Raw genomic sequence first — 23,204 nt, forward strand, 5'->3', positions numbered from 1 at the left:
CACAAATCACTAAAAACAACAGTCATTACAATAGCAGTACTTCAAGAACTGCAAAGAACAGTAAATGCCAGATTCTTATATCAACTTAAAACCATCTAGATCCTTTCAAAGACACCCATCCCAAAATTTGTCTTCACTAAAATTCTTAATACAGGCACTTCAGAAAAGATGCCATTGAAGTGCAGCCTGCTATTTTCCCAAAAGTTAATGGAACTCACAAGGTGTTCTACATGTCAGACTTTCTTTGCCTTTGAAGAAGGGCTCTAAAATGTTAGATCCAACATTTGCACTTTTTCTTCCCATTTCTGCATACTAATGCACTAACACACAAGCAGTAGGAGAGTATCTTCTGGATCTCAACCATGGAACGAGTTAGGACAGGGACAGGGAATGGAGAGGGGAGCAGTTGATATAATACATACTGAATTCTTTGAGTCAGAACCCTACAGCTGGCAAGGTTTTGTTTGCTTTATGATGGTTTGAGGTTTTTTCTCACTAATTTCCAAGAGTCTTGACACAAGGCATGTAATACTGACCATAATGTATTTAGATATAATATTTCAGAGAAAAAAAAAAAAAGGCAAAAAATTAGAGTAATTTTTAGCTCTAGAATACAAAGTACAAAAAACCAGAAGTGATCCTTCAAAGAGAAATTAAAGGAAGCAGATAAAAGGATAAAATAATTATGGACAGTATGAAGACTAATGTGAAGCCATGTTAGAGACTAACAGCAAATGCATACTAGGAACCAAGATGAATCCAATGGATGCAAGCCAAACATGATTATTCAGAAGATTAAAGATGTTATTAAAGACATCCTTCAGAACTCAAAACCCTATCTAAATAGAACTGACTTAAAAACACAGCATAACAACAGACGGTTAATTGTATTAACGCAAAAAAAAATTGATTTTTAGGAGGATCTTACCAACAATAACTAGTAAAGCTATTTCTAAACACATCAGAAGCAAAAAGCTTTCTGGTAGAAAAAGATGCTCAAGTGGTTACAGCATTATCAGAAGGTGATATTTGAATAATAAATTAATTAATTGTATTTTATTCAACAACACTTTTTGAAAGAAAAAAGAAAAAAAACCTAGAATAAACTTTAGAAATCATCTTTAAACCGAAATATCAGTAAAAGGAGCTTTTTAAGCAAGCTGCCATGAAGTAATGATTTTCACTAGAGCTTCCAAAAAAGAATTCCAATATGTAATGTCCACATCTTTTAGCACATACTATATCCCTTAAATAGGTCTCAGTACAAAAATAATGGAAAGTGACCAATACAATAAAAGGCTTTAAAATGTGCCAAAGGCTGATTCTGGGAATTCTGGGGCAATGTATCTAACATCTATAATGGAAAAGTTCACACAAGTATATTAAGAACCAGAACTCCTCTACACTTTAACAATTACACCATACTGAGAAAGAGCCTTTGCAGGAAAAATCCACAACTCACAGAAGTAACAGACTTTTTCAAAGGAGTGTGGATAGCAATCTAACTGCAAGAATTACTTAATGTTCTCTTTCTATCGATATTTTCTTTACACTTGCATTTCCGTGAATATATGACATGGTATATGGTAACACAATGTGGTCATTGTAATGTAATAAATACTCATTAGTAATTATGATCAGATAAATAATACTTCTATTAAGTACAACATGGGTTTAAAAACATATATTACAGTCCTTTAAATATGATACCTATTGTTAAATGTTACAGTTGAAACTGGAGAAGAGGCTCAGTCACTATCCCTGAATCTTGTGATGATTGCTAAACAAACAATGTAGTTTACAGTCTGAAATGAAGAAAAGAAGTATGTATTTCCAGAATGAGAGAGGAATTGTTTGTTGCCATTAATTAAGGAACATGAATTTTTACTTCAGGCCAATTAAATATGCAAAGTACACAGTTGTTCTCACCAAATGTACAAACCACTATATAGCAATTAACATCCAACTGAACAAAACAACCAGACAAGTCTGGTTTTGAAAGATAAAAGCTTTAAATTAAATACATAAATAAATAACTAAGATGCAGCTCCGAAAAAGATTTTTGAACTCTCCAGAGATTATCCCTGTTCCAGAATCCAGCAGGTGGAAGTGGAAATCCTCTGCCACACCAAGTGCACAGCATAATCTGAGGAACAGACAGTGGAGCAGGTGAACAAATGGAGTAATCATCTGGCCATCATGGCCAAGTATCTGAGATAAGATCTACTCCATTAGAACTGTTTTTCAATGCTAATAGCTAAAGGGAATAAAATATATTTTAACAGTCAGTGCATTGTGGGGTAGGGAACAACTAGAGCTAGGAAAGAACAATTTTTTTTTTTAATTACTGAGCCAACAAAAAGCTGGATGCTGCATGCACTGAAAGCTGTCTGCAAGTGTTTACTGAGAGCTCCATTCAAGTGGTACAAGCGCAGTGTAATGAAGGAACAGCAAAGCTCAGGAACAGTCTTCAGCAAGGAACAAGCCTTGCTAGCTTTGTCAAATCAGATGCTGCATTAAGCATGCCACCTGTTTCCTTTCTCCTACAGTCTTTGGCAAAGTTGGAAATGCTTTGAATATTGTCTTATTCCTCTATTGGAAAAATCTGTCCTTACGTTACAGTATCAGTAAGCGCCTAAAAGATATCTAGCACTTCTCAGAGTGCTAGGCTCAGCTATTTCTTCCACCCACTGTCTCCCTTTCTCTTCCATTGCTCCTTCTTCTCCCATTCCAGTTACCCCCCTCTTAGGCTCTCAGGTTGCACTCACATATAATCACCAGTTACCAGAAGGATGAATAAATCCCATCTAGAAAGAGCATGGGCTCCTTCAGTGCTGGCTATTCCTAAGGGCATCATGTCTCATATTCAGGAGTCACTGTATTCCCAACTTGGAGTGCCCAGGTAACAGGTTTCAAAGTATCTAAGCTCCCCTTCAGACTCTGAGATTTGTTGTGAATAATGGCACTGTAACCTTCAACATAATGCTTATAAAAATCAGTAGGTTAACCATTCTCTATAGCAAGACTGAGGTTTGGATCTCACAGGAAGATGAAATTAAAATGGTCAGAGGTCTGTCATAGCAGTCCATTGTATACATGTTGTATCTTTGACTGGGGTTTCTTACAGCAGAAAAAAGATAAGACTAAGAGAATCAGCAGCATGAGGAAGGAAAGCAAAAGCAAACTTCTAAAAACTAGGTTAAAAATTTAGTATTTTGACAAAGACTTCATAAATATATTAATGAGTCACTATTACATGTTCAAAAGGTGCTAACATAGTAATGGGATTTTACAAAGGTTTTACAAGATCAGAAAGTTGGTCTGCCATAATTAGGCCCCTTGTGTTTAACAGTGAAGAGAAGCATTAGAAAATCTAATGCAGGCTGCAACACAGACATGAACTATTCTATAGAAGAGAATCTTTATCAGGTAATGCTTGGTTTGTATGTAAAGCATGAGACTAAAAAAGCCCCAAAAGCTCCAAACCCTGGAAAAGGATTAGGTCTCTATCCTTTCTTTCTGCCAGTCAGTGAGTGACACCGGTTAGTAACACAAAATGTACAAAACTTCATTTGTTCTTATTGATATAAAGTCAGTTGCCCTTTAAATTCAGCAATTCTTTGTTCTTGTATTACAAAAAGGTTATTTTGGCTAGACTATTTTTACTCAGAATAAGCAACCTGGTCTTCTTATTAATCTCCTCTTTACAACTAATGCCTCCGATCAGCCCTGCATGCAAAAATCTTTCTATTTCCAGTCAGTACTTATTTTCCTAGAGCATCTTTAAGATAGGGTGATCGGAATATCATCTCTTCAGTAGAATGGACACACACAAATCTAAAGTCAAATTCAGTAAGAGTCATCCTGCCAGCCTGTGGAAGTAAAACTGGAACTAGTAATGTATAACTTACAGCAGCCTGTAATGTGTCTGTCCAGGGACGCACTTAGTAATGGGGAAAACTAAAGCAATTAAGTCTAACTTTAAAATAATACTGGATATCAGAAAGCCACATAGCTTTGAAAATACAACTTTAAAAAAAGCTCTAAAGGTTCAGTTTGATACTCTAAATTATTAGCTATGCTTTGAAATGGTTAGCCTCATCAATGAGCCACTGTAGGTATGAGATGTAAGAAAACTTGTAAAAAATGTAATGGCTTGTTTTTACAGCAAGAACATCTGACACAAAACATATATACTCACACCATAAGAAAAGAAAGTATTGCAGCATGTTGGTTCTTAAGTCCACAAATCTCCATTGATTTAACACAGTGAAAGGGGAAATACAGCAGTAAAAATATGTAGAAATTTAACATGGTGTTAGGAGAAAAACAGAGCCAGAAAAAAGGGCCCCATCAGTTACAAGTGCTGCATGGCACTCGGATAGGGCTTTTGTCTCTGGTGTCAAAGCATACTTCAAAGTTTTTGTATTCTCAGTTTGAAATTTAAGACATTTTAGCCATTCTGCCCTTTTATACTTTTTACATGTACTGAAATGATATTTACATCATTTAGTTACTGCTACAATTTCTCCAATATGTTTTAATTGCAAAAGCCGATTTCCTATAAATTACATTCAGGAAAATAAACCACTTTGTCTTAATATGTTTTTGTCTTAAATAATTGCATAATCCTCTCTTACTGACATCAACAAGAGTGTTCAGGAAACACACTAATCAATAACTGCATACACCTACTATTTCTTAAAAGTATGTACTAATGATATGAAAGCTGTTCTGCAAAAGTATACCCCCTTCATTATTCCGTGTTCTGCTCAGAGCAAGTCAACTCTGTATGGAAAACACAAACTTTTTCTGGAGAAAGGATGGCACAGCCATCTTGCAGATAAGATTCAAGTGTGATGGAACAGCAGGAATCAGAAATTATGATGAGCTGAAAACATCTGAGAGTAAAAGGCCATGAGCCATCTGTTGCTGTATCTTCCTACCATCTGAGGTTCCAAACAAAAGCTGAGATTTTTATTGTGCATTTAGTGAGGATCATTAATCCCCAGCTTTCTAGTTTTTATACAAGTATCTCAGCTATACCTTTCTGCAAAGCAATTTTAAATAATTTTTAAAGGATTCTTTATATATGGTAAGTCTATAAGCATTACTACAGCTGTATTTAGGTTCTGCATTAGTTAAGTCAGAATGAAAGTTATGAAAATATATTACAGGTAAATTTTGACAACCAAATATTTTCATTGCAAAAAAATATCTGTGTTTATAGTCTCAATTCCCAAACCTAAAATTAAACATCCTGGCACACCTGCAATTTTGAATGTTAATTTTCAGGGTGATTTGGCTTTTGCTTTTTTGTGTTTGTTTAGCAATGGTTTGGTTTCCTTTTAAATAAAAAAAACCCAGACATCAGAAGCATTGATTATTTTCCTTCTTTTTTTCACTTCCTACTCTGAAGTACTCATCACTGTCTAAATTTTACATGCATACACACATATACAGAAACACACATGTATACACACACCCCACCTTACTGAGATAACTGTCTCTTTCTCCAAGGAATCACTGTCATTTTTAAGCTATTTGTGAACAGATCAATCTTGAAAACATATCAAAAATAAACATACATTCTTGTTCTCCCCATTATCATTACTAGAACCAATAGAATATTATTTCAGGTTTGTTCCACATCTGATTCCTCTCAGCTACTTACTCCTACTGGTTTACTTGTCTCAGGATACTAACTGTGCTGCAAATTGTTTCTCTGGATAAAGATCCAGCATGTTCTGTCCTGTCTCTCCTGATGCAGAACTATACACAATGGGATGCAATGGATGCAATTTTATAGAATCATAAATGCTAAGGGTTTGGAAGGGACCTTAAAGATCATCTAGTCTCAACCCCGCTGCCATGGGCAGGGACACCTCCCACTAAACCAGGGTTGCTCAAGGCCCTGTCCAACCTGGCCTTGAACACTGCCAGGATTGGGGCATCCACAACCTCCCTGAGCAACAGTGTTCTACCTCACCACTCTCACAGTAAAAAAATTCTTCCTAATATCTAACCTAAATTTCACCTCTTTCAATTTGTACCCATTACTCCTTGTCCTACTGCTACAGTTCCTAACAAAAAGTCCCTCTCTGGCTTCCCTGTAGGCCCACTTCAGGTAAGTAGGATTTGAGATTTAAGCCAAGCTGTTTTATTCAGTTTCTTTCCTGAAAAACAGTGTTAGTTCTTCAAAAAGAATTTTAAAAATATTATTTATACTGAGCTAGTTTCCATAGAATTCTCCCTCAGTCTGGAGTCTAATGCATCTCAGGAATCCAAAGTAAACATCAGACCTTCAATACATCAAAATTTGTGTTCAGATAGGAGGCGTTGGAAACATAATCATCCTTATTTTTTATACTAAAGAAGAATAATTAAATAAATAAATAAAATTAAATAAATAAATAAAAATAGAAGAAGCATTTGAAGTACATGGAGCTCTTAATACTATGAGGGTTTTCACTAAAAGATGAGCCCTACGTATGCCATAGGACTCACTAAATTAACTTTTCCTTGCACTATAAATCTTCTCCATCTGAGATGCACAAGCAATGGACTAAAGTCTGTTACTCTTACAGATGCAACAGGTACCCTAAGAAAGGTTTTCTCCTTTAAAGCAGCATCATGTCAGCCATATATCTACTGTAAAGTGAAACACTGTGCCTGCCAAAATTCAAGTCTTACTCTACGAATGTCTTCTATGCCTAAGAGGCTTCACAGAAGCACTGAACACTCTTCAGTAGAAAAACATTCATACTAGACCAAAGGCTGATGGATTTCCACAGAAAATTCAGTTATTCAAATGGAGATTTTTGATGATGAAATAACTCGTATTTTGCCTACATAGTCTCAAATGCATAACAGAAAAGCCTGTAGCTGTTTCTATTTTTCAGAACTCTCTCCTTTTAAATACTCAGTGACAGTATATCCTACCATGTTATTTTGCTTAAAGTACCACCTTCCAGCTCTCATTCAATGTTGTATTGATTTTCTCTTTCAAATGCAATTCATCATTATTGAAAACCGTCTCTAGCATTTGCTCAGCAGAGACTACTTTCTGTTTCCTGAATACTAATTAAGTCCTACAGAATACAGAAACAGGCTTAGGGCTGAGAAGCTTTTCTTCTAAGCCATTCCTCATTTGGGATTGAAAACAGTTTTAAAAGATGCATACTCTTATACTTTATTTATCTACCAGCATGTTGTTGGACTACATGTTCACGGAAAGTCCCTTTCAAAGGATATATTCTATATTCTGCCTCTTCCTCATTTCAACTTTTACCTTCCAATTTTTGTACTAGCAAAACCTGCTGTAAATTATGTCCCTCAAAGGAGTGCCAATGTTCCAGATATAGTTTGTTAAATAAAAATACTGAATAAAAGTATAAATTATGTCAGTTGTGGCTGTTACTGTCAATGGCAGAGGTGACACCCTCATAACCAATGTAATAAAATCTAGAGTTGTGTAGCACTTTCAGAACAGAAATATAAACTGTATTTAAGAGTAAACTATGAACACATGGAAGCTGTCTTCTAAATGCCAAAGTCTCCAATTTTCTGCTGTCTCCCTACATTCAATAGGCATCATTCTCATCACCTATCTCAACTCAGAAACCCTATGGTACAGCAGCCTTCTCTTTACACAGTCTCACTAGGACTCAAAGCGCAGCCTTGCTTTCTCAAAATGCCCATGACAAATTAGACAATAAGCATCTGAAAATAAGCACCTTTTCATTCTATCCCAAATGAAATCAAAAGGTTTTTGATTTCCACAGACATTGAAGGTTGCCTCCTGCTCAAAGACAAAACAAGCACAATCTACATTTTAATTCATCCTTTTAAAAGGATCTTTGCATGTGCATTCATTGTAGTTGTACACATGTGACTCAAATATTTAAGTACAATACCCATTAAGACTCCAAATTCCATTAATAGATAATTTAACTACATTCATACTAAAATTTATAGGGTTATATACTTAAGGCAGCCTGCAGTGAACAACAGAGGGGCTCTGCCCAAGGTGAGACTTGGTGAAGTATATCAGCTGAGAAACATAAGGTTTCTAAACATCAAAACATCAGTTTTTCAAAACTATACTTCAAAACCACATTTTTGGGATTGCTTGGGGTAGAATTCTTGTCTAAGTAAAAAAAAACCTACAGAACTAGTCACTAAGTCACACTGTAAAAGCTATATTTGCCACTACTCTCACTTAGAAACAAAATAAAATTATTTAAAATTAAACTAGGATTTAAGCTAGCACTTTATAGTCTCTTCAGTCTGTATTTTCTTGATCACTTTAAGGCAGAATAAGCCAGCACCACTATCAAAAGAATTGATCCTGTCCTCTGTACAAACCCCAGCCATTCACAGACCCCCTTATACCACTCAGTCACACTGGGAACAGAATTGGGAAATTGATCCATGTCCAATTAATTAAGAAAAAAAACTTCCTAGGGAGATGCATTCAAAATTGCCTTCACTGCTTCCTGATTTATCTCCCCAGCTCTCCCAAAAGAAATTAAAATAAGGCAAAGACACATTTTAGGACCTCCCAGCATGACACTGGCCATGCTGCTCTGCAGAAGCAGAGACAGACCTGCCTGAAACAAAATACTTCATGTTTGTTACTGGCAGTGGAGGCAAAGCTCTCAAACTTCGGGATCAACAGGACATCCATCTGGAAAACCATTTCTGTGGGAACTGCTTCAGGTACCTCCCTTGCAATACACTTGGCTGAAGTGGCTGAGGCTGTCGCTTGGGTGGTCTATGCCACAGGAAGGCTGAGTCATTCAGAGTCAAACACGCCTGCACAAACCAGCTTCCCTTGTCTTATGAGATGGTTTCTGAACATCTGGGCTGTTGAGACACAGTGTGGCATAGCTGGCCCTTGATACACAGGAGTGCCAAACACATCCTGCTTCTGTCCCAGTAGTTCAAAACCAATTCAAAGCTGTAAAACCAGTAAGACTACCCTGGCATCACAAAGACAGGGCTTAGTCAGCTCTGCTGGATGGCTGACACTCAAACACCACGTAATACAGGCTAGAAGAAGCTACAAAAGAGGCACAGGCAAGGCATATTCATAAGTACTTACATTTGGTACTTTTGCAATGACTACATGCTGTTGGTTGTAAAAATGGTTTAATTAAAAATGAAGATAAAAATCAGAATATGGTTAAGACCAAGGCTGACCAAAATTGTTATTCATAACCCAGCTTCTAAGGAGTAAGTGTCCACCCACAACACGCTCTTTACTTCCCAATTTTAAAATCTGAATGGATTTTTCCTGTATAATTACACAATTCCAATCCGATTTATTCGGGGTTTTTTTTACATATACAAAAAACATGCCAAAGAACTGCACTGCAATGAAGCAGAGTCTACCTACACAGAGCTTTTGTAATTTTAAATTCTTGTGAATTCAAGGTGTGAGACTTTAGTACTATTGTCACAAGGCAGCCAGCAAGAGGCCACACATTATCTTCCAGTTCAGTTTATATTTTAAAGATTGGAGAAATACTAGTCAGTGTATGAGGTCTGACATGAAGCCTTTTTGGAAAAAAAAAAAAAGTTAGTGGCTTTTCAAACTCAACTCACTAGCAGCTGAATTTTCAGTGTAGAATTGGTGTCAAATTGAACAAGAATTTTAGTTTTTGCCTAAAAGTTTCCCCTCCATCATGAGGACAGAGCTCATAACTTAAGATATTAAGCCTGTTTCCTTACATAACAGTGTTGGTATGGAAGAAGCTTTCTTATGCTTCTTAAATACCACCCTTCAAAAGGAATAGCATTTGAAGTGCCAGCTTCTTCAGAGACAGCAAAATTATTTAACAGCCAGCACACAGGAGTTTCATTTTTAATGGAAGATATATATCCTTGCTGAGAAAATACTATGAGTAAAAAAAATCCTGTTGAATTTGCTAAAGTACAATGGAGAAAGTTTTGTTTACCAACAAAAAGTGCAACTCAATTTGGACAGTTACTCACCTGAAGTCACGCCTTCTAATTTTCCTAAGTACATTTGATGTTCTCTAAATCAGCTGCTACCTGTATCATACCATTGTGTTAGTGCAAAGAAAAGAAAAATATTTTTCCACTTACCTCTCTGCCAGCCTTTGTTGGAATCTGTCCTTGAGTTTCTCTCAACTTGCGAGCATTGTCAAGTTCTGCTTGAAGCTCTGAAGCTAAATCCTTCAAAGAAAGTGATAGCTCAACTAATGGAGTACTATCTTAAACTTTTAAGAGACTTTTATATCAAAATAATTTTCATTTCATTTTTTGTGTTTTGATAAATATTTTAAATTCTAATGACACAAAAGACTAAAGAAAACATGCCAATAGAATTCACACAACTCTCTATAGGATAGAACATGAAAAAAAAGCTCAGATAGAGGCATCTGAAGTATAGGAACAAGTAGTGCCATAAAAAGACCAGAAAAAGTATTCTTCAACATTATTAAGTTACACTAATATATGCTTTGCATAACTAAGCACAGATACTGTTTTATGTATAGGAAGCTAGATAAGGAAGCCTGAACACATCATATCCTTTTTTTTTTGTACACACACATACACACCTTTACACACATACACCCACTCCATGGGTCTAGGAAAATATCTCTCAGAAATTTTTGCTATGGAGTTTCACATCTCTCTACACTCCATGTCCAACTCTTGCCCTTAAGACCTTATTTTGAGAATTAAAATGTACAAGAACTGTTTACACTCTTGTGCAAATTGGTTTTGATGCTCCTGCTCCCTTATCCATCTGCCTATTAAATAAATACAAGTATTTCAGAATATCTTGGATTGCTAAGAACTGCCAGCCTATCAACCTGTAAGGAATAGAACCATTTATACTCCGACCCCTCTGCCACTTTCATTGATTGGACTCCAACCATCGTGCCCACACCTGCCGCCCCAAAATTAAGTCACTTGATCAACACCAGGCAGCAAATCAGTAAAAAAAATAGATTCAGAATTCATTTGGCCCACATGGCCAACCTGGAGCTCCAGCCACCAGGACATGCTGTTACATAACCATCTAATCTGGTGTGTGGTGATGAACTTTTTTAAACAAATTGTATTTTCAATTGGATTAGAGAAAGACCATGAAAAATATTTAAAATGCCATGAGGCTATTATATTTTATATATATTATATTAGCTATTTTATTATTTAAACTGTTGTTTTGTTTTAGTTCTTTTTAAACTAGGCTGATTCAGAGTGCATGTATAGAAAACTGGATATTTAAAAATAATAGCAAAATTGTAATACTGGTTTCTGCTACATGATTTGGGTCAAAACAAAACAAAATTATAGAATATTAAATTAATTACAGAAAACCTGTATATTTTTCATCAAATTACTTGTACTCAGTTCCTACCAGGTTGAAAAGAAAAAGACCAGATTTGTGCCCAAAGTTTTGTTTAGGCAATGGTATTGAAGCTGAGCAGTATTAGGAAAAAAAAAAATTTACTGATTTCTGCTTTCCATCAGAGTCTCTGGAAAACCTTCCCTCCCCAGTACTTTAGCAACTAGTGTATAGATAGCTTCAATCATTTTTCCCTGCAGGAAAATGTATTAAACAATATAGTATCTTAAGTGACTACACCAGTCCTTCACAAACCTATCATATAATTACATTCATAAACATATTTTTCCTCACTAGTGTATGTTTTTTTGTATTAATTAGGAAAACTACAGATTAACATATGGACACATCTATTTAAATCATTAACACTGTATCTTAGTAGGAAATACACTGCTTGAAGTGACTTTTAATTCACCTTTGAAGCTGATAACATTTCAAACGGACAGGATTTCTAGATAAGGTATTGCTGTTCAAACTTTCAAAGCTATCTGTGTCTAAAGTCTGTGGGAAAAGAATTTATAACATAAAATGGGTTTGAATAGAAAATATTTATAAAATGGACACTTTCTCCTAACAAAATCTGAATTATCTGATAGGGGTTTTAAAAAATATCAACACCATGTCAGCACCACGTCCTAGGCCAGCAATAATGACAAAACATACTTAAACTTTCCACAAATCAAAGAATCAACAGCCCTTGAGAAATATTAATTTACCACTTAGAGACATAACATGTTTTATATATTACTATAAATAAATATTTATTTATTATTTCTTAAAGATGCAGATTTTGGTGCAAATATTATGTTACAAGTGGCAAACTAAATAGCTGCAGTAAAAATTAATCTTAAAAAATAAATACAAAGGCCCACAGTGATAGCACTTGCTTCTAAAAATATGAAAATAGTTCCTTTTAAGAGCAGCTATTCAGAGCCAAACACTTGAAAAACACAGCTTAAAAACTAACAAGACTCTGACCTTGTTATAACAGAAACTTCCAGACAGTACTACTAAAGGGAATTAACTCACTATAGCCATGTTTAATGTAATAAATAAAACACATATAATTCCAGAATTTAGTGTTCCACAAGAGTGAAAGTCTTCTTCCTTCAGGTAGCTGGCTGAAACAAGCTCCATTAAATATGCAGCTGTTTCTCCCAGCTCCACAGACCAGCCTCAACCAGGGCAGGACCACAAAGCATTCCACAGCTGTTCTCAATGCAGAGCTGGCTGCAATGGCATATGCTGTTCCTTTCAGTTTTACAATTTCCGTATCATAATTAATAAGCTCACTTATACAGCAGAGCTCTGGACCACAAGCAACTACTTGTGACAAAGCTGATGAAGTAAATAAAGCTCCAGACGCTGCTTACCTTGTAACATAGACAGGGAGCTTTGTAGTTTTCACCAGCTCCCTTTTAAATAAAAAGACAATAAATACTACAAAAATGGCAGAGAACAACTGGTTTTGGATATGCTGCTTATCCTACAAAGGCCAGAGTCCTGAACCCTCTAGTCTATGAACCACTGCGTTTAAAGCAAAAGTTACTGTAAAAGCAGTATCTTCAAATTCTACCCAACTTTGCAAGTCTTTCTTTGCTTGAATAACACCCTTTAAAAAAAAACCCCAAACAATTAAATCACTTGGAGCTTTAAAGAAAAATTGCAGTAAATCATGACCATTTTTCACAGACATTACCGTGTCTCCCATGAGTTCTGCTTTCACAATCCTCGCTCCCAGTCTGTTCATCTCCTCTTCACTAAGGACCCGAGGCGGCTCATCCTTTGGTGATCTGTAAAACACCAGCTGCACTAAAGCCACAGAAAAACAGTGCAGTATTCACCTGTGTAATTAAGTATGATAAGCCTACTATACTAGTACATATGCTCCTATTGGCAAAATAATTGAAAATGATGTATTATAAAAATATATGCGGTCCAAAGTTGCCAAGGACTCTGAAACCAAAGCGCTTGAATAAAATTTTTATGAGGTTTGTTTCCTTTTACTTTTGAGATCAATTCAAATGAAAAACACTATCTATGAACATTTTCCCAGCATGAAAAAACAGTCAAGGGTCAGCAGCAGGTATAAGCAGAAAAACAGAAAGTTATTTCAATCCACTCTAATTCTTCTTTCTGGCTTTGGTCATGCTTTTACTTCTCAGCTCCTGCAAAATCAGACATTTCTGTGTTATTCTGTTTTCCAAATGGCCTTACCCCTCTTGAAAATTACTTGTTTTCTCATTTTATACCTGCTCACAGTACAATCCTTGCATCTGAATATGTTATGGCTGATACAGTAGAGTTTCCATGGAAAATTAACTGGTACCATTTTTAAAAATATTAAGTCCCCCCTAGAGAAGCCTCAGTTGGTAATAAAGACTATTGTATCTTAATTTTAATATTAAAAACTCAGCATGTGAGTTCTTATGGTATTTATTAAATAAGGACTCCAAGAAATCCTGCAAAGAGGCATCAAATAAGTTTGGCATTTGTTCGCTAACCCTAGGAAAGACCAGAACTGGCTAACTCTAAAATATCTAACGGAAAAGAGACATAAGAGTACAGTTATGATATTCATTCCTGCTGTTAGAGAGAATTCACTCACTAATTGATATGGTTAAACCCTGCAGGATTTGAAGAAATCAAATAGAGATTTATATTTGAAGAAAAGGGAAATCTTTGAAGATGGTGTCATGTTTAACCATGAGATCTCCCCCGTCCTGCGAAAATTACCGAAGTTGCTTTTATCATTTTCAAGATGCTCAATCCAAACTCCCAAAACTCAACAGAATTTACTTCAATTTCATCCGAAACAAAACATTCAAAGATTAAGTTCTCACTTTTCCTTAAGCTATATCTTTCAAAGCAAGGCACACTATTCCAGTAAAGGGAACAAAAGGTGTTTATTAATTCATATAGGCTTTTTTAAAGTGGTGCTAGTGCTTGACTCATTCTCTGAACTTCTTGAGACCCGAGACATTGTTTTGATTTGCTTTTTAGCTTGTCTCAAATTAAACTCTGAAGCAGTCATATTATTAAGTGTGACTTCCAGCAAACACTAGCTGATGGACTTTTCCTCTGGGGAGATCCCTTGGACATCCAATCAGCACTTTTAATTAACCTGTGTCATAACTGTCCAAAACACTTTGATTTATAGGCTGAAGAAATGTCCTCTGTGCTTTAGAAAAGATAAAATTTAAAAGCTATACTTTCAGCATGAGAGATGAGGAACTGAACCAGCAACACTTATTAATTCAAGCCTTCACCTCAAAGATGATTTACTTTTTGTGACTGACAACACTTCTGAAAGAGTACCTTTATTACAAGTCTTGAAACTTTAAGAAGAAAAAGAAAGCAGCAGCTTAAAAATTACTCTCAACGGATAACTGTGGCACATATCCAAACCTGATATGTTCCAAAAGCCAGAATTTTCTACAAAATTCTACCAAAAAAAAAAAACAAGGACATCTTACTGAAGGAAACAGGAAAACAGGCTATTCACTATTTCAAACACACAGAATCTCAGGAGTTAAGAGTCATCTTAGAAGAACCTGGAAATAAGTTATATCAGTAAGCAGAGGCTATATGGTTTTGCAGGCCTAAGTAATCCCCACCTTACTAATAAGTCAGCTTAGTAATTGCATTGGCTAAGAAATATGATTAAAATATCAAAGAAGATGCACAATTGGGTTTAACAGTACCAGAACAGAAAACACATGTGAAAGAAAATACCAGCTGAACAGTTTCTATGTCTAGTTCTCTTCTGTGAGGAAAAGAATAATCTTTTCTATCATAGTAATTGAATTCTTTGAACTTGAATAAGCAGACCACTTCCGCACACAATCTCATTTCCCAAAATTTGCAGCTTTGTCCGGTTACAATTAGCATTGCGCTTAGTAAAAGTGGCAGTTTAAAAAAAAGGTACGGTTTTTGTACCTGCAATTAAAAAAAGAGAATCACCATTATTTCACCAAAAAAAAAAAACCAAACTGAAAAAGAGTAGCTGCTTCTTTCAAGAAAACAATACTGAGGCAATGGTATCTACTCCATAATTACACATTCTGCTAGGTCTGGCTGGATGGGATGGAATTTATTTCTTCCACAGCAATGTGGTGGTACATTTTCTTCCACACTGTGCCTAGCCCTCCCCGTCCCAGGCCACTCTGCAATCCCAGGAATTCCCCTTATGCTTTGGCCTTTGTAGGCTAACGAGTTGGGCAGTAAAATATCCCTTGACTGTAGCAGAAACTCTAGCCTGGCTAAGGTGGGAGCACACTGCCTGCACCTGGAACTCCTGGTGCCTGCCACGGTGGGGAACAAATGCAGAAATAATCAGTCAGCCCCTGGCAGCCTCTGAAAATTATTCCCCTGAAGCGCAGCCTAAGTGGAATAGTACCATTCCCACTGAAATCTTCTAAATTCCAGTGACTGAGCCAGACTGTGGCCAGGATGGAAATTTACTGATGACTGAAGCCCAGCATGTGGTGACCCCAGAAATAGCGGTGCTTTGTGAGGCCCTCTGAGCTCTCCTAGACCAAAGTGGGCTGTGCCAGCATTGCACTGAGTGGGACACCTCTAAGAACACACCAATTCCCCAGTTTGCAAGGATTAGAGCACCATCACAGAAAGCTGAAAAGGGGGCCTGGGCTGAAACCCTCCACTCCTTGAGACTCAACTCCTGCTCGTTGATAAATTCCAATACATTTGAAGTATTTCACTGAACTCAAGAGGAACTCTTAACAGGCATTTTTTATATATTCACATACATATATTTTTATACGTTTACACACATCTATCCCTATATATCTCTTTTTGTCCATGTGCATGCATGTGTGAATTAAGATACCTTACAGCGAGTATGAATGTTACAATCTCAGATCTATACTTGTCACTCTTGTGATTGTAGTAAATCCTATTGACTCACTATGCAAATGTTAAATTAGTCAATAATTAAGTACTGATAAAACCTTGTGATTCATCTTAAAACTCCAAATAAAGTTCAGACTGCTGCTATATCAGAAGCCATGTAAAAATTTCACCTGTGGTGAACTAACACTTTTACAACATCATACTGAGATCACCTCTTTCTGATACCTTGGACAGTGGTTCTTCAGGTGATCCTAATTAATTACAGATGTAATCCTTGAGATGTAAACTGTTGATCAAGTCTGAGACAAAGATTGACCTAGCCACACCTAAGCTACACCCGGAGTTTAGAAAGCAAGGGTCCACTCAGAACCTTGTGACTCAATGGAAGGGTCCCCCTCACCCTTTTGTGTCTTCAGACTCTGCGTAAAACACTCTAAATCAATTTTAACTCAGTTTTCCTTTATATGTTTCATCCATGTAGTAAATAATAGAGTGAACCTTACCACCAAACTTGGTTAAGTCTCATTTTTATGACTTTTATAGATTTATATTAAAACCACTTTTGCTAATACCTTAGATGGTGACTCTTTGAGCAACTCTAAACCACTCATTTGTGACCAGCAGCCCCTATGGTGCTGTGCTTTGGATTTCTCTGGAGACAGTCCTGATAATACACCAGTGTTTTGGCTGTTGCTGAACAGTGCTTACACAGCCTCAAGGCTTTCTTGGTTCTCACTGTGCACCCCCAGCAAGCAGGCTGGAGGGAGCAGAGGCTTTAGGAGGGCTCACAGCCAAACTGGTCAAAGGGCTAGTCCATGCTACATAACATCATGCCCAGCAAAAAAACCCTGGAGAGAGCAGTCTTTCCAAAGTAGCTGCTGCTCAAAGACTGGTTGGGCATCAGTCTGCTCATGGGAGCTGGTGAGTGACTGACTACCTTTGCATCACATGTTGTTGTTCCTTTCCTTCACTCGTTAAATTGCCTTTATCCAATAATGAGTTTTTCTCCCTTTTGCTCTTCTGGTTTCCCTCTGCAGGAGTGAGAATGAGCAAGCAGCTGGGACATGCTTAGCTGCTTGCTGGGCTCAACACACCACACACACAAAGCAACAACCAGCTCCACACCTTCTGCCCCATCCCCATTCACACCCCACAAAGGAAGGTGGAAAACAACTGTGGATTGTGCAGACCTTGTACCTGAACAAAGTCATGAACAATCCAAGACTCAAGAGGTGAGGAAGTCTCATAGGCTTCACTTCAGACACACCATGGATTATTCTAACCAGAAGTTTACAAAGTGCATTTAACTGGTAAACCCCAGGCACTTCAGGGCAATAACTATTGGGGCAATACGTAGGAGCAGAAAAAGAATCACTAAATTTGAATGTCTAATAATGTCTCATGCATCAAAGGTTTAATGCTATCAGATCATTTCTTCAGAGTAACTAAAACAACTATAAAAATATACTTCTTATTTTCCAGCAAAACAGCACCTAGGCAAACAATAAAATAAACAACAAAACAAGACATGACAAACACTTAGGAATGGGACTTTCCATAGTGTGTACAAACTAGTCATACCTGATTTTGGAACTATTCCTGCCATGACATATACTCAAGCTCATGCTTTAAAAAAAGAAATAGATTAAGTGGACATCATGCAAATAATTTATACTTTTGCTATCAATGAAAATTTAAATTTAATTGGCTTCCACCAAAGTGCAAGTGAAAGCTGGAAAAAATACCCAACATACAAAATATAAAAAACTGTATAGACTAAGATGCTTGTTTCTGGTTAGCCATGCAGTACTGATTAATGTACACTTTTTCTTTGGAAATACACATTGAGATATATAAGTAGTACATGTAGGAACAATTATAAATAAAATAAATACTTCATAACCCCACTATAAGAAGTTTTTTCTGCAAATAACTGACATAAGCATGTAAGAAAGGAGTTATATTTGATCATATTTTATCAAATGCTTTTTTCAATCAAACCATATCATTCTTCTTACATACTCCAACCAAGAATATTTACTTGTTCAGCTTTCCCAAGCAATTAAATAAAATCTGACTCTAAAATATTTTTGCACATGCCTACAAATTATTGGAAAGATATGAAAGAAAGGATTCATACTAATAACCACACTAGTCAAATCACTGGAAGAGCCAGCAAGTTGCTAATACTGGAGAACAGGAGGCCTTGAGCAGAGCAAAAGGTCAGTTCTCCACAACTTACTTGTCTGACCACCTCTCTGCTGTCTCTCACAAAAGCCAATCACAGAAAATTAAATTCCTGCTGCCTATTAAGTGTGTGTTTCCCTTCCACTCCTATTAATGCTTCCTCTTCACCATAGAAAATACACTTTCTAATCAATACCTTCTACTGTTTTTCATATGCTACTACTTTAGCATATGAGCTCATCTCACAAGTGGCAAACCTATCCCTGCTGTATTAATTATTCCAGTTTTTAGTCAGCATTTCCTAACATTTCAAGATTGCATTTTATAAATTCAATGATTGTTAAGATATTTTGCAGGGTTTTTTGCCTAAGAGGCCAATTTTACTGCAGCGTGAACTAACATTAGAAGCAGAAAATAACCTATCATCAGCAATTCTCAAATCTGCTGAGGAGATAGGTCAGGTAGGGGATGTTCACTACTTCTGCTTAACTTCTTCCAGCTGCCCTTAGCTGGAGTCTGACTCCTCCTACAAACTGAAGAGATGTGGTATGATCAGTGCTTATACTGTCAAAAACAAGACAGAGCTTCTGTTACATTTTGCCATGAAAAATACAGCAAATAAAAACCAAGTAAAGATGTTCATAAAATACCTAGAGGATGATGTTTTACTGTCAGATAAAATCTGTTTCTTCTCAGAGGTATTGCTTGTGTGCTCCTGTCGTGACCTCTCTTTTTCGTCACTTGGAGCTCTTTTCCAGCTTTTGTCATCAATTTGTTCCCTAGTACCTGATGATTTTTGATCAGGTATTAATTTCTCATTGCTATCTTCTGTGTGTGTTCTGGTCCACAGTGCAGTATCCTCACCAGGTTTCTGGAAACGGCTGCTCAAGGAGCTATGGGCTGACAGATTGGAAGAGGAGTGCTGGGACTTGGAGTCTCTGGGTGCACTGTAAGGTGATAAATCATCTTCAGAGGGTTTCAAAAATTTGTGTTTCATGTTGCTTAGAGATGAACTCTTTTCCTGATTTCGTTTTTCACTGGAGTATTTTTCTGCTCTGGAGCTGTAGCCCCTTAATACTGAGTCCATTCTACTGTGTCCACATTCCTGGTCTGCTCTTGATGCATCTCTTTTGTAACCCTTGTCTTCCTGTGCCCACCCCTTGCCATACTTCTCCCAATAGCTCCCAAATGTGTTTCTGTTTTTACCATCTTCATCTCGGGCTGCTTTTTCAATATGCTGTTCTTTCCTCTCTTTCTTCTCTTTCTCACTTTCTGAATAGTCAGTCTTCTTCCATCTTCCACTTCTATGATAATTTTCCGTTTTGGATGCAGCTTTTTCAGCTTCTTCTAATCGTGACTGAAATACCTCCACTGACTAAAGGAAAGAATAAAAAAGTCATACCACTTTTAAGGCCTTGGGGTATTGTGTAAGTATTTTAAATCTGCTATAGGATCCCATATATTAAAAACATTTAATAAGAAAAATATATTAAAGGCTGGGTAGCTTTAAACCCTGCATCACTTGAGAGAAGCTTCAGAGGCTGTTTTTTCCTGCTTCTTTTCACATGTCTTAGACTACACATTAAGTACTTGTGCCTTTATATGAAAGTAACCTTTTCCAAGCATCTATTAGTATGAAGAAAATTTAACTGAAGATCCTTACCCCGTATCTCTCAGCTACAATTTCCTCAAAATTCCGTTTCTCTCTCTCAGCCTGCTCCTTCATCCTTTGGTATGATTTTCGCAGCCAACTTAATCCAGCATCTTCTACCACTGTAACTAAAGTAGAAAACAATGAGAGATTGTAGTTTCACATCTCAAGTAATTATTCCTATTTATCCTTACTCTGTATGTGACATTAAAGCTTCACCTAAACTTATTGCAAAAATTGAAGGAGTGCAAAAGAAAAACAGACTTAATATACAAATACAATCACGTATTTTCATTAGTTAATGCCGGTTATACCTCAGCAATCCACTGATTTAATTTAAGCTTCTCTAGTTTATTATAGAACACAAGAAGTTTCCAAGACAGGAGTGGCAGATGAGAAGTTGTAGAGTTTCTTTATGACATTAAAGAACCTTCCTGTTGTTTCCATCTGTGTCCATCCTCGGGCATACCCCTTACACACAAACGAGTGAACTGCCTTTCTCAGAAATTGAATGAGTAACCTACTGTTTCCCATGTGAGAAGCTAGCAGAGGTCCTACCATTCTGAACACACACTTGCTGATGCCTGTCATCTCTTACAGATCGCTGATCTCTGTGACTCCCAAAAGTGGGCATGAGGCTAATGGTTTCTGGGACAGACTTTCCACAGGGAAAGGCTCTCAAAAAGCCACAGACCCCACTCTTTCCTGCTGACAGAATACAAAGACCCTTCTTATCACATAATAAATGTTTCATGACATTACGAAAAAGCTTTTTATTACTGTGTTTGCTGGAAATGGGCAGGATAACCCAGGGTAAGGAAAAAAGTGAAAAGGCTAGAGAAATAATATTTTTCACAAACTGCATCTGTAATGTACTTCATTTTGATGTGACTCAGCCTTCTGTGGGTGAATACTTTAAAACTATAATTTGTGCAATGGAATGAAAGGAACCAAATTAATTGACAACAATTTATCTTGTCTTGGTTAAATCATGCTTTTCTTTAATTAGTTCAAAATGGAGAATTTCTGTAAGGATATTGAAGGTCAAACTACTCAAGATTAAAAACCAGTGAAGAGAAATTCTGCAAAACAATGTTCTATGATACTAACCCAATATTCACTATGGAATTTTCATCCAAATTTTACTTTATTACATATATTAATACATATATTATTCATAACTCTGTTACAACAATACGAAGAGTAATTTGTTAGCAACACAGAGAACAGAAACTAGAGACAGAAATTTAAGATTATTACTAAAAGTTGCTGTTTACCTTTCTTAACTGAAGTTTCTTCATCCTTCTCTGGTGGCAAACCTGTACCACCGTCTTTCCAATAGGGATTGAGTTCTCTCTCAGACAGCATGGCCTAAACCAGAAATAATTTTAATGTGTGCATAGCATATGGTTCATATTTTATAGAATATCTGATAAATTTTGAAAGACTTGTGTGTGAAGTCTATATTATATTGTCAATTCATCACCACCACTTTCATGGCCTAAGCACCTGTTGTACACACTGTTTTGGGGACCAAAGGAAAAGCAGACACTCTGGTGTAGAAAACACAGGAGGTATAAACCTGCATGGACAGCAAGTAGTTGGGTGGGAGAGTCTATAGAAATCATACTTTCTTAGGATTAAGAATACATATAAATTGTCATTAACCATTTAATACATGCTGACATTCTAGTGATTTAAGATGTCCACATTAAATGGTCCTCCAACACCTCTGAAATAACGTTCAGGAAAAAAAATCATGCGGAGAAAAAAATGTTTGAAGTATTAATCCCTTGTCAAAAGACAATAACCAAGGCTCTGCATACTACAAAAGAACAGTGATCCAGGTCAACCTGGTTCCCAGGCACAACACAGCCAACTGGAAAACCTAATAGCAACAAACAGCCCACTGTGAGGTATGAGGACAAGGAAATATTAGCTAGTGATCAGTAATTATCTTTTCAGATCAGACTACTACATTGCATCTAAGGAAGTGAATGAACAAATGAAGGAGCCATCAACTATATGTAAACAGAATTAATTCAATGACAGCAACCCCTTCTCCAGCCAGACCCTGAGTCACTCCTGTGTTCACCAACAACTGAAACATGAAAGGCACAACAATTGCTCTGAGTTCTTTCTTTAGGAAAAAACAAGCCTCAGCACCATACACTTTAACACAGTAACTTAAGTAAACTTTATCACACGAACCAATGGTGCTCCTTTTACACACCACAGAGAAGGCCAGACCAACAGTCTGTCATTGTTACTAACAGAACTTAGTACTAACAAAAGTAACTTTCTCCTTACCTAGAAGATAGTTAAAAGGCTTTTCTCCACAAGATAAGCCTGAAGTATTAAACCTTCCATCCAAGCACCAATTTAATTAAATTCATTATCACATCAGGCATTAGTTTTAATAATAAAGACTTACATATTCGAACCAATTTATTAGTTTATACATGACACAAAATTTAGTAAAATGCAGGTAAAAATTAAGATATTAATTCCTCCTACCTGCTGAAGTTCTTGAGCTTTCTGTCGTTCCAATACTTTTTCTTTGTGTCTTTCACCTTTGACAGCTGCTACTGATGTTGTTTTCAATGACATGAAGTTTAAATTCATCCATTCTTCTCTCTTTAAAATAAACACAAAGAATTAGTGTTCATAATTCCAACAAAAACATGGCTTATGTACAAACCAAACCAGTGCAACTACTGACAAATGTTGCTGACAATAAACAGTATAGGTTCTACAAACGCATATGAAACACTTCAGTGAAAAGCAAACATGATTTTAAGAACCCTAATCTTCCAGTTTTTTAATATTCAAACAGATTTTGTGTCTCCCTGTAATATGAAATACATATTTACAATGGTATTTAAGACATTAGTAAACATGCAGATTGTACAGAATGCTAATTATTAGTATAAACAAATACTGTACATATCATTTTGCTAATTCTAATCTCATGATCTCTTACATTTCTTCTGCTGTACAGAAAATCTGTGATCAGTACCTGAGCATAGTTCATACCTCAGATATCCAGGCACTAACTGCACTCTCAAATTCAACAGTTCCACATCTAAATTCTGTGAACTCTACCCA

At 36.5% G+C, this 23,204-nt stretch overlaps 1 protein-coding gene across 2 annotated transcripts in view; it reads right to left on the reverse strand.

The window, feature by feature from the left end:
- The window catches only part of CWF19L2 (CWF19 like cell cycle control factor 2), a 68,601-nt gene that overhangs the window by 28,013 nt on the left and 17,384 nt on the right, over nt 1–23,204 (reverse strand). For both annotated transcript variants that reach the window (XM_042023829.1, XM_042023830.1), the window contains exons 5-10: nt 22,614–22,733; nt 21,374–21,467; nt 20,109–20,224; nt 19,096–19,820; nt 13,086–13,179; nt 10,114–10,203 (exon numbers count right to left, since the gene is read on the reverse strand). In XM_042023829.1, coding sequence (XP_041879763.1) covers nt 10,114–10,203; nt 13,086–13,179; nt 19,096–19,820; nt 20,109–20,224; nt 21,374–21,467; nt 22,614–22,733 — 1,239 coding nt within the window. The remainder of the gene's footprint in view (nt 1–10,113; nt 10,204–13,085; nt 13,180–19,095; nt 19,821–20,108; nt 20,225–21,373; nt 21,468–22,613; nt 22,734–23,204) is intronic.

Source organism: Corvus kubaryi, unplaced genomic scaffold (genome assembly GCF_017639235.1).
Source record: "Corvus kubaryi isolate FWS band 111438036 unplaced genomic scaffold, C.kubaryi_AGA036_p1.0 37256, whole genome shotgun sequence".
NCBI classification, from domain to species: Eukaryota; Metazoa; Chordata; class Aves; order Passeriformes; family Corvidae; genus Corvus; species Corvus kubaryi.